The sequence below is a fragment of the Cheilinus undulatus genome, linkage group 15 (genome assembly GCF_018320785.1).
Source record: "Cheilinus undulatus linkage group 15, ASM1832078v1, whole genome shotgun sequence".
Classification (NCBI taxonomy): domain Eukaryota; kingdom Metazoa; phylum Chordata; class Actinopteri; order Labriformes; family Labridae; genus Cheilinus; species Cheilinus undulatus.
Genome location: NC_054879.1, coordinates 22977276 through 22989436, shown reverse-complemented (window position 1 = coordinate 22989436; position 12161 = coordinate 22977276). Strand labels below are relative to the sequence as shown.

At 38.9% G+C, this 12161-nt stretch overlaps 1 protein-coding gene across 10 annotated transcripts in view; it reads right to left on the bottom strand.

Annotated features, from left to right (window-relative positions):
* Positions 1-12161, bottom strand: part of akap11 (A kinase (PRKA) anchor protein 11) — a 42082-nt gene that overhangs the window by 29857 nt on the left and 64 nt on the right. For 6 of the 10 annotated variants that reach the window (XR_005992986.1, XR_005992987.1, XM_041806992.1 and 3 more), the window contains 6 exons: positions 11964-12054; positions 5678-5769; positions 3688-3798; positions 3556-3609; positions 3101-3232; positions 1350-1614 (listed from right to left, as the gene is read on the bottom strand). Coding sequence is in view for 8 of the 10 variants with exons in the window: in XM_041806992.1 (XP_041662926.1) it covers positions 1350-1614; positions 3101-3232; positions 3556-3609; positions 3688-3798; positions 5678-5740 (625 nt within the window). In the remaining 2 variants the exon portion in view is untranslated. Of the gene's footprint in view, positions 1-1349; positions 1615-3100; positions 3233-3555; positions 3610-3687; positions 3799-5677; positions 5770-6045; positions 10665-11543; positions 11676-11703; positions 12055-12161 lie in introns of those variants that run through there. The other 4 variants (XM_041806995.1, XM_041806994.1, XM_041806997.1 and 1 more) reach the window with 4 other exon arrangements.

Sequence of the window (12161 nt, the reverse complement as noted above, 5' to 3'; positions counted from 1 at the left end):
CCCATGACCATCAAAAAATTCTGAAAACATTCAACAAATTTGACAAATGGTTGGAAATAATCAACAACTAAGGATAATTATGAAAGTAGAAATGGCCTCCATTGATAAAGAGACAGTTCTGCAAATTTTGCCGAAAAATTTGAACACGACAAAATTGTGTGCCAAAGTTGTCCCAAAACTTCTGACTCCTGATGAAAAGGACTAACACAAGTACATTTGTGGAGACATTTTAGAACAAATTAGAGCAAACCCAAATTCTTTAGAAAGTTGCTTAATTTTTAAGCTAATGATTTTCCAATGCCTTAGCAAAAACAAGTGCACTTCCATCAGTAGCTAGCAGTAAACTAAAGATGCCACTTATTGGAAACTAACAGCAGTTGTACGTGAATACCCATCCTTTTCAGTCACTCAGAGTGACTGTGAACCACGTGGTTTTATCCTCATAAGAGCAGGAACATTATTTAATTGACAGACTGCATAGATACTCATTAGTCTGTTAGGCTGTATTAATTCAATAGTTAAAATACATGATGTTTGTTTGATAAAGTAGGCTAAAATAAATATGCTATATGCTAAATATGCTGTGTTTGTGTGTTATGCAATGAAAAGCTGCTGATTCGTTGGCTGATTGCTTTTTTACATTTGGCACACGTGTATTTTTTGTTTTAAAGGTTTCCATCTAATGCTAACACTTCATGTTCAGCCAACCAACTGAAGCTAATTGGTTAAAGTGGAAACCTTACGAATTCAGAAACTGAACCTTTCAAAACAAAGGTGGGAAAAGAAATAAAGCTTCTAGTGGAATCCAGTTTTTTTCAGGGTAGTACATTTATAATCAATAATCATTTCAATTCCTTTTAGTGACAAAACTACCCTCAATCCTTGACAGTCACAGTGATGACTCTGATTGGTATCCATTGAAATGTTTACCACAAACTCCAGCTGTTGGCTGTGACAACAACACAAGCCACACTACATACATGATATCAAACACTACATAAAGTACAGTATATAAGAACACTGCTATTAACAATATTCTACAACAAAGATACATGTAGAATAAAGGTCTCTGTACATTTTTAAAGTTTAAGAATCTTTCATTCAAAATGAATTAATGGAATCACAGTAGATTGTGGGATGTGCAATTCTACCAGAAAGGAGTACACTGTTTTGCATAATTGTCTTTTCCTCCATTTTCCATCACATAGTTGTGCCATTTTAAATGTTCAACAGTCCCAGGTATTCAGGTGGCTGAATATTAATGGGGAATTGACAACTACAAAGGTTCCCAATTGGCTTTAAATCAGATGACGAACACAACAGAGGCTACTACGGCATTTAAAACGTACAGAGATTGTCTCCAGTGTCATCCTCCTCCAGATGCTCCAGGGCCGTGACGAAGTCGTCCTCGATCGATGACACCGACTGGTTGGTGTCGTCTTCCTCAGGCTGGCTGGGCTCAGCTGTGCCCCTCTGAAGAGCCTGAAGCTCCAGAGCATAGCGGACGCCTGCCATGTAGCATCCCAGCAAGCCCACCAGAGATGCTACACTGGCCTGAGGGTAGACGCTAGAGCTGGGATTATGCCTCAGCACACAAACAGCCTTTAAACAACACTGGCAATAGCCAAAGGAGTAAGAAAGAAAGAAAGAGGAAGAGATGAAACAGAAAATGTCTTGAAGTTAAACCTGGTCTGACTAATTTGATTAAAAATAATAGCTTCTAAAATCAGAGCTTATGATGTGCCAACCATTCATGTATTAGATTCACATAGCAGAAAACCAAATAATAATGTCAAAAACTTTGTAGATAAGACAGAATTCACACTGGAATTTATCTTATCCTAATCTGACCGAAGGCAGGAGGAGAGATGGAATTGTACTATTTTGTCTGCACTGATTGCAAGTTGATCTTTTCCATGTGAAACACAGAAAATCACTCAATGCTCGTCCACTCTGTATAGCAGATAAGTGGGAGGTCTCCCTGTCTGAAATGGGCAATAAAACCACAGTGGCCTGAGTGAACCCAAACATGGTAAATGAGAGCAGGACTGTTAAGGCCTTTGCACAATGGGTCCGTTTATTTCGTCCGCATTTTTCGCATGTCAAAAAAAAGAAAATCAAGTTCATGTTGTTTTAATCATTTTTGCACACTGATGCTGAAATTTTCATCCGTCATATTTTTTTTTCGGAACTGGTTCAATTTTTTTGCGAAATTTCGCATCAGTCCAAGTCATTTAAAATTAAATGGGTGATTGATGATTCAAAATAGAGCCCGCTGCTTCCTCCTTGCTTGCTCACCCCCGCCGACCCCTCCTCTCTCACACTAAACCTGTCTTCAAACACCAAAGTTTGCTCATTTATTATTAAGATATCAACCATGGAAATATAACAGATGGGTGAACGATGATTTAGATCAGCGCCTGTTGCTTTATTCTCTCTCGCTCACTCACCCCCACCCAACCCCTCCCCCTCTCGCACTTAAACCTCATTGCAAACACCGTAGTTTGCCGGTGTATTATGTGGATATCAGATATGGAAATTTAACAGATAAAGGCAGACTTTTGTAGCCTACTCACAGATCATAAAAGAGATTGAATTAAAAAGTTACTCTTCATCTCCCCAACTTGTCTCAGCGCTATGATGCATGAGCAGGTGCTGTATTAGCTCTCTGTAAGGATGGATCCAGCAGGATTTTAAATGAGTGACAGAGACACAGGCGAAACAATTTCCCACATTCTACGAATTTTCGCAGTGAAGGCAAATAAAAACGCATCGGACCCAGTGTGCAAGGACGTTTTTTCAGATTACAGATCCGGAAAAAAAAAAAAAAGCATCCAAAAATAACAGACCCAGTCTATAAAGACCTTTAGTACAAAAGGCAAAAAAATACTGATATGATATTTAGGCCATGATGCCCAGGCCTTATTTGCATGTTATTTCAAAAATCTTGAATAGAAAAAAGATTTAACTTGGTGCTCATTGTTCAAATAAAATAACTAAGCTCTGATTCTCAATTTCCATTTCACTTCCCTGTCTTCTGCTCACTTCTGCTTTCATCAACGTGTCACATTCCTCCAACACGAAGTGGTCTAACACCTACCTGTGGCCCAACGTCCCTGTGCTCCATCAGCCGACGGGAGTCTTTGAGCAGGAGGACCTCGTCGTTCTTCAGACCCTGAACATGGAGGGACCTGAGCAGCTCACAGAGTCCTGCTGGAAGTGACAACAGAGCCTGGGGAGGAGCCAAACACAAGAGGCAGTAAATAAAAAACATGGCAAGGAAAAATACTCGTCACATCATTTAATCCAAAAAATATGACATAAACTTCATTTCTAGCACCCCTATTTAGATCTGATAACTCAAAGACTATAATCCAGTTCAGACCAAAGGTTTGCTGTCCATTTTAGAGCATTGCAGGTGACTTTCAGAACGGTTTGGAGCAGTCCATTGCAAGTTCAAACTCTTTGTGAATCTTTGATCTGCACCAGCCTTAGAAGATGGTGTTTTTTTGCAGTGTTTCATCAAAATTCATGCTTGTATCAACAAAAATGTACCTGCTGGGTGACATCTTCTCCTTCACACTGACCAGGCAAACACACAAAATGAATCTAAAAAAGCACAGAAGACAGTCAGTATCCATGTGTCTGATTTTTTCATGTGTTAGCTCTGCTGTTTGTGTGACAAACCTCAGTCAGTCTTGTGGTGTCTCTGCTTGGCAGCTCCAGGCCAACACTACATAACTCCTTTCTGTTCCTAAAGAGGCTTTTCACACACTGTGCTCCGGTGTCACGCACAGTCTGCAAACACAAATAAGTACATGGTTACCAAACAGAAATAACAGGAAACCAGTGTGCATGCATTTGTTCATTACTGTAGCATGCATGAGAGATAAATGCAGAATAGAAGGATGTTTCATGAATCCGCTTTTAGATGTCTGTTTGATTTAGCATGCAAATTTAGCACGATTCTCTTGGTTATCCAATTATTTTTAAATATGACATTCAAAAACACTTAAGCTCCTGAACACCAATCCATTTTCAGTGGAAAAACGTCTCACCACAACAGCATCTACAGTAAACTTTGTGTAACGACAGACCGCAACTACACCAAACAGACACATATTGTTAGTCTTATAACAAACTGGAAAAACAACCAAGAAACATTCATTTGCATTTTAGCAGAACATCAACAGAATGCAGCAATCAGTGAAACATTAAACATAAGCTCATATTGGTCTGTTTGTACTGCAGGAATATACATATTTTTTAAGACTGAGTAGCAAATGTAAGGGCTGATCAACACTTTGCTTTGCACAAAATGGACCAACACAATAAAACATGATTCAAAAACCAAAACCTATTCTTTTGCATGTCTGTGTGCATATAATTCATATTTATGTGTAACTGAATCATTTATGATGTGCAACCATCCTGCATGATTTATATGCTCACATTGGAGTTTCCTTTAAAAAGTCTCACATTATTTAAAATCAGATCATCTTGTTTTTACGTTTCAAAAACTACAAACAGCAATAAAACTGCTTCTACTATCTCTGCCTCTACCATATAAAAAGCATCAACAGCAAACACAACAAGCAGCTAGATAATAACAAATATTCAGATGGAAGTCGCAGGTAGGCCTATATCCAACTCATTTATTTTCTTAAATGTAAATGGTAAAGGCACATCAAATTTCATTCCTACTGTTTATATGGTGATTTAACATGCTGTCTCACGATTTATAAAGTAAAAAAGCTCTGCTGTCACTATGGAAGTGTGCAAAAATGTGATCAAAATATCAGACACGCTAGAAATCCAGCCGACAAGTCAGGAGCAGCTGGTCGGCCGTGGTCAGCCGTCGTGTCCCCCTATACACAGAACGACAAACAATGCACGATCAGGCTAAAAGTCAGCCCGACTTCCAAGTGATCGTGCGACTCAACATTCAAGCCTGAATCATCTGAAAATTGCACAGCATACGCATGGCTTTAGTCAGTGTTTTGAAATATTTTTTGATCGATCTCTCCAGGATTTTGCAGGATATTTACGTGACTGTTGCCATCTAAAATGCCTGATTTTACATCAGCTTTTAAAAACGACAATTGCGGTAAAAGTTGCCACATTCTAAAGCTTTATTTTTCTAAATAACATCTTAGGCTAGGGAATTTTTTGTGTTTAAGGTAGCCTTATCATAAAGGTTGAATATTACAAAAAAATCCCTTTAAAGTGTGCTTAGTTTGCAGTGTTTAAAGAATTAAAGTGCACTGGAAAGTGATCATAAAAGGCAAAGGTGAAGCCACTGATAACTCGACCTTTCAGCCAAGATGGCGTGTGAATAAAGGAAGTATGAAAGAGTGATTTATGACAGAAACAGCTCATACTGAGTCCTGGTGGTTTGATGGTACAGTCCACTGAATTCATTAGAGCCACACAGTTAAAGAGCGCAGTGGTCTGTCTATCACCATAGCTTATTAGACTTTTTTTTTAATGCATGAGTCCTCTTTTGTATGAAAAGTACTACACAAGTAGAGATTGATTGATGGATTGATTGACTGGTGTACTGCCAGTTAATATCAACGTGGCATCAAGAATATGACTACTTTTGCCATTATGCTTTCCAATCAAATATCATGCATGGATTGTTCCAGAATAAAATGCAGAGTGCCAGCAGACAGACCTCTTTCCTAACGGAGGCCCTGGTCCTTAATGGAACTCCTCTAATACGAGCACAGGCGTCCATAGCAGCAGAGGTGGCTGACAGTCGCTCACCTTTAAAAAGAGGGTGAAAGAAAGGAAAAGACAGCGTTACTGATGATTTAAAATGTCATTGAGAGTAGAAAGAGCACATAAATGAGTCTTTTATATGAGCTACACATGAATGCAAAGACAGATTTTTTCCCAGCATTTTTCCAACCTGGTATGTTCAAGCAAACTGCAGGGAAACTTCCTGCTGTAATGGATAAGAGTCAGGAAATGTCCTGGGTAGGTAACCCAGCAAAGACTGGGAGTGAATGTGTGAAAATAGTTTCAGAAATATGTGATTACCTTAGTCTTTAACCCAACTGTGTCAACCTCAAACCACTGCAACAAAAGCATGACAGCGTGATTGTTATTAGAAAACAAAGAGCTATCAAACAACATCTCAAAGTCAGTCATTTACATGCAACAGAGGGATAGTTTACTTGCACCTGGGTTATTCAATAATTCACGCTGGGCTAGCCTTGTGAATTTTACAGCAACAGGACATGATTTGAACTTTTGGTTTTTGCTCTAAATGCTTCACATTGTACTGCTGACCTTGTCGACCAAAGTCTCCTTCAAACCCGTGTGAAACTAACATGAGTCAGGCTGTCTTCAGAAGGCCTAGACTTGTCCTGGTGGTGAGGATAAGCTACAGTAGGCTGAGCGTCTTTGATTTTCTTTAAACAGTCGGGCCTGCATCAAAGATCAAACAGGCAGGCAGGAGAGCTGGGGTGTGTGCTCTGAGCGGGGGAAACACACTCAGTAAGGAGCATGAGAGAGCGGCTAAAGGAGGCAAAATATTTACAGTGTACAAGAAGGAAAAGTTTCCCAAGAAATCCAAGCCTCTCCTTTGAGGTGCCGTCCAAATCGGCTGGTTGAGTCTAGACCTGGGCAGGCAGGCGGTCCTATTGATCAGCCCGTCCTGCATCCTGAGAACCAGAGAGGTAGACTACATGCCACCGGCTTCCTCTGCTTCACCAGGACCTCCGAGCTTCTCATGGGCGCTTTGGTGGGCTACAAAAACAATGAGCCACCACCGGAGCTGACCTCAAGTATGCCGTGCATCCTCATGAACTCACAGCAAAGCAGGCACAAAGAAGTATATTATTTCTCTAACAGAGCTCAATGATATTGAAATAGTTGGTAAATCAGCTTTGAAAGCCTGGGGATGTGTCATGCTTGGTTAACAGATAAAAGATGTCGATACAAGATTTTAGAACTTTGGATATTCTTTTAAATGGTAAAGCCAGATCTAAGGGCATGTCACACCTAAACCGGTTGGTTTGGTTTGAGGCAGGGATGTCCAAACTATGGCCCAAGGGCCAAATGTGGCCCACGGTCAACTTTTGTTTGGCCCACATTAGATTTTGAAAATTAAATGAAATATGGCCCATATTTGAAGATAAAGCATTTATTGTACTTCTTACTTCCGGCAGGAGGTGCTACCATGCCAATTCTGTAAACAAACACTTTGACAAGAAGAATTTATCGATGTGTTTTTAAAATTTGGGATTAAACTAAGACGACACTTGAATGATAAAGATATTGAAAACCAAAGTAATACTGATATTTTGATTTATAACCCATTAATGATCTAATTAAAGGAATACTTCAACATTTTGGCAAATTCGCCCATTGCAATAATCCCTATAGTCTTAGTAATAGGTTCGTTACCTTTAGTTGTCAGTGCAAGCTATTTTTAGATCGGTGGGGCTGAGATGCCAGCTGCTTTGCCAACGCTATGGAGACTTATGGTATTTTATGGTATGGGCTTTCCCTCATCAAACTCATCAAATACACCATACAACAACTCCAAAACGTTCTTGTGGACAAGTTGTGACCTGTACATTCACCACGCTATGAAATAATCATGGAATATTACAAGATGAAGTTGTTTTAAAGGCAAATGCAAAGCCAGAACTACCAAGTAACTACAGCACTGCCTGAGGCGCGCACTGTGTCACTCTACCCAGTGGTTCATAATGTTACATAATCATACGTTATTATTTCATAGCGCGGTGAATGTGCAGGTCTGATTGGCCTTCGGGTAATCCTTAAATCAACTGCATATTTGCCAGTCAACCTACTTATACCTACTAAGCCCAACCTACTAAGACTGGATTAATAACTTTAATATCCTCAAGGTACAGTATATGAAACTGGCCCCACCATTTCTTTATATTTCTGTGTGTGGAAAAAGTTTGGACACCCCTGGTTTAAGGGAACTCAAATCTATTTGCCAAAATAATGCAGTTTGTTTGTGCTGGTGTTAAGGCTGCCAGTCAAACCCTGGTGTGGACCAAACTAGTGAACCAAAACACTTCTTTGTCTATTTGATTTCAGCAACAGATCTTTAACTAATGCACTAACATAAAACTGAAAGAGACTTAGCAAGTGCTCTGGAAAGCCCTGCTAGCAGCCTCTTATCATAATTTGTGTCAACAGGTGAAAAATCTACTAACATTTTTTCTGGCTTAAATTACAATAAAAAATAAAAGTTAAAGCCCAAAATATTAAATCAAAGGCTTCCAAAAGAACAATTCATGACATTACTATGGATGATTTAGGTTCCATGTAATCAAATTTTCTGTCATAGCTCCTCACCCTTGTGTGGATGTTATAGGTAATTCTCCTACTGAGTCTCTATTATCACCGTCTGTGGTCAAATAATGCCTCGTGTATTCTGTATTAGTCATGCTATGGAAACACTGCAATTAAGTGTATTTAAGTTAAGGCTTTAACGAAACCTCAAACGCTGATTCACAAAGCTAATTTTCACCGTTTGGAGCCACATGATGCAGTCAGAAGACTGAGGTGAGTTTGTGATCATTTTGGAAGGCACAGAAAGAAGAAAAGCCACCACGCTCAGGGCAGAAACTGTGTAGTCTGAAATCTTGTTTAGCTGGGAGCTGATGTGGGAAAATTTTGGATCAGGAGAGGTATGGGTGGCTGGAGGGATAGATAAACAGAGACTGAGAGAGGAGAGAAACCAAACTCTGCTCTGCAATCAGGCACAATGAAGACTGGGATGATCTCAGGTGATAGACACGTAAGTATCACATGAAATAAAATACCCATTATCAAAGAAACTGAACTTATGCTTACAGATGGAGATTCAAACCCTGTCCCGGGACCTGGCTCTGCAATTTCTAAACTAGAAAATCAACGTTTGAACTTGTTGACATTGCTGTCCAGTCTTGTGGGTTCTGTAACGTGATGTTATTTCTTGGGTCATATCATTCAAATCAAATCACTGATGCACAAATGATTGATAAAAAGCAGGAGCTATACAGACACAAAACACTGGTCCCAGCCTTGTGGCATGTCTTCTCTTCTTTTTCTCACAATATATCCTTTCACTGTACTGCTGGCCTACCTAATAAATGCAAGAAGGCTCTGAATTATCTTCATCATCTATCCTATATTGCAAGAAAGACATAAAAGGAAGGATTCAGGTTTACCCATAAGATTATCAATATCAAATAATGCATGAAAAATCCCCACCCCTACTTATACCTTCAGGTCAAACTGCCCTTCAGTCAGGCCTCTTACAATGCCTTTTTCCCATCACACATCCTGAAGGGAAGACATGTGTTACTAATAAAACTAATGATGTCACGATTCCCAGAATGTATGACTGTGTGTCACTCAGTATGAGTGGAAAAAACATGAAACAGCAACATCCAGTTTAATGTTTCCTTATTTGCACCTCTACCTTGTGATGTTTAATATGTTCATCCATTAAAGAGAGTGTGTAATAATTTCATTTTGTCGTAAATGCCAGACTTTAAAGTAGTACCATTTTTTTAGCTTCTGTTTACAAAGAAACATTTCAGTTATCTCCTCCTTCCAGGCTCCAGTAGCTTTGTCTGTTTCCTACACTTCCAAGAAAAGTCTAACATGTCTAAAAACACATGTATGTCTATTAGTATGCTAAAAATAACAGCATATCCTTTAACATCCGGTTGTATTTTACAGTACGCAAGCCAGCATGCTGCTCTGTCCCAAAATCCTTTGAGCAACAGAGGATACATCTCATCGATAGCATTTCCTATAGCATGTGTATAAATCACTGCAAACAGCAAAGAATGAGATTAAAAATTTAAGTGGTGATAGTGTCACGGAAAGGATTTCTCACTAGTAACAAATTTTAAGGACTGCTTTGTTTGTATTCTAAACAAGCAACGGACAACTGTAAGACTTTGCACTCCAACTTCCTGCATCCCTGACTGCGCCTTTTTTTGTTTTTAGTTACAAAAATTACAGCCAATGTACAGCAGAATTTTTAAGTTGCACTGACAATGTTTGCTGGGCAAACTGAAAGGTTGCATATGCATCAGCATCAAAATCATGTGACTTGTATCATGTTCAAGTCTAAAGTAAGGGGTGCACAATATTGGACATTAGCAGATATCTGATATGTTGAAATTTAGAAACTCATAGCTGATATCGATATATACATGTAGTTCAGACCTAAAATTTCATTACTGAAACACACTTTGAAATTGAAGTAATTATGATGGATAAAGAGAAAGATTTCTGTTAACTGCCTTAAACTCCACAAACTTATTAACATGCAAATATCAAGTAGCATAAACACACAACCAGTTTTTTACAGTAATGATTTGAAAATATCTTAAAAGTATCCACATTTTTTTTTCATATTATAAAAATGAAGATACTTCTGTAAACCTTTCAAGTACTGCTTAATACAAAAATCGTTGTGGCCAGCCTCACACCACTATTGCAGGTAGATTAATTATGCAATACTAGGACAGCCACCGCTGGGAAGGTTCACCACTGTTCCAAGTTTTCTCCATTTGTAGATAATGGCTCTCACCATGGTTAGATGGAGTCCCAAAGCCTTAAAAATATCTTTGTAAACCTTTCCGGGCTGATAGATGTCAATGACTTTGTTCCTCATCTGTTTTTGAATTTCTTTAAATGGTGCCACGCTATGTTGCTTTTTGAGATCTGGTAGCCTACTTCATTTTGCCAGACAGCTTCTATTTCTATTTTATATAACTTCAGGTCTGGCAGTAATCATGGTGTGGCAAGTGAAACTGAACTCAGCTTTTTAAAAAAATGTGGTATATTACATTTAAATTTACTCAAGTTATCTATGTCTAATATTACATTGATGATCTGACTCATTTAAGTGTCACAGATGTGCAAAAAATGTGATATCAGAAAGGGGGAAAATAGTTTTTCACAGCACTTAATATCAATATATGTCAGCTGTAAATACTGCAGAAATGTTCAAATCTGCCAATTCCGATAATTAACTTTTTTTTCAATAATATCTGTCAATAACAATATCATGCTGATAATACCCCGCATCCCTATTTAAAATACAGAAATCTACAACCCTAGTTCCGCGTAACCTCTAGTTATTGGGTAAGGGGGTGATACTTTGGCTCTCAAATATGATCGACATAACTGTACAAGACAGAAATGTGTGCAGGTGTTCGTTTACAAGTTTTGATCACTAAAACAAGCAATTACCCAATATTTGGTGCCTTGGACATCCAATTTTCAGCCATTTCATGCATAAGAAATGATACAATCATTAATTTCATGCAAAAATACCATGTTTAACTCTGTCAGTAACATTACTGCTACTAAAATGAGTGATAATCAACAGTAACTATGATACTGTGAAAACCGTCCTTGCTGCCTTTAACAACGTCATGTCAAAAGTTGCAGTAACATGCTAATCACCCACATTTAGTCTGTAATTTCAAAGGCAACTAAAAACAGGCACCCGTGGCTGTGTAATGTTAATGATCTGGGTCTGGTACCTGCAGCAGATACAGGCCACAGAGGAGCCACAGACTGGATGCTGATGTTGATTTGCGTCTGGTCGGGCTCTGTATGCTGTCATTACCACAGCAGATGATCTTTTAGCAAGCTAGCAAGCCTTAGCACTTTCCAAACACATGAAATATGATAATAATCCACCTGAATTCAGCCAACGTCTTTCATCAAAATCCAGCGGCTCGCTCGGTGATAATACTGCCTGTCAATCACCGAGCTAACAGCAGCAGAACCAGGCCGCGGTCAGCTCGAGCTGTGATGTCACCTTATCGTCGGTAGCTAGCATCTAGCAACATAGCTAACAATAACACTACGGTAGATTCAAATCAAAAACATGAATCAGTTTTAAATCATTTTCTTTGTACTCCAAACATTTTTGTTTGCCTTATTATCGTCACTTTTACCTCCCAGCTCAGTGTCGGACTCCAGCAGCGATGACGGTAGCCGCTGTTTGATGAGGACTCAGGGAACGATCCGATCTTTTTGACCAACTCTCTGTAACGGTCAGGGATGTGGTCACAAATGAGAAAGAAAAACATAGAAACATCAGGATAGCATATATTACAGTTATTTTGACCGGTTAAAAGTTACTAGAAACAGTT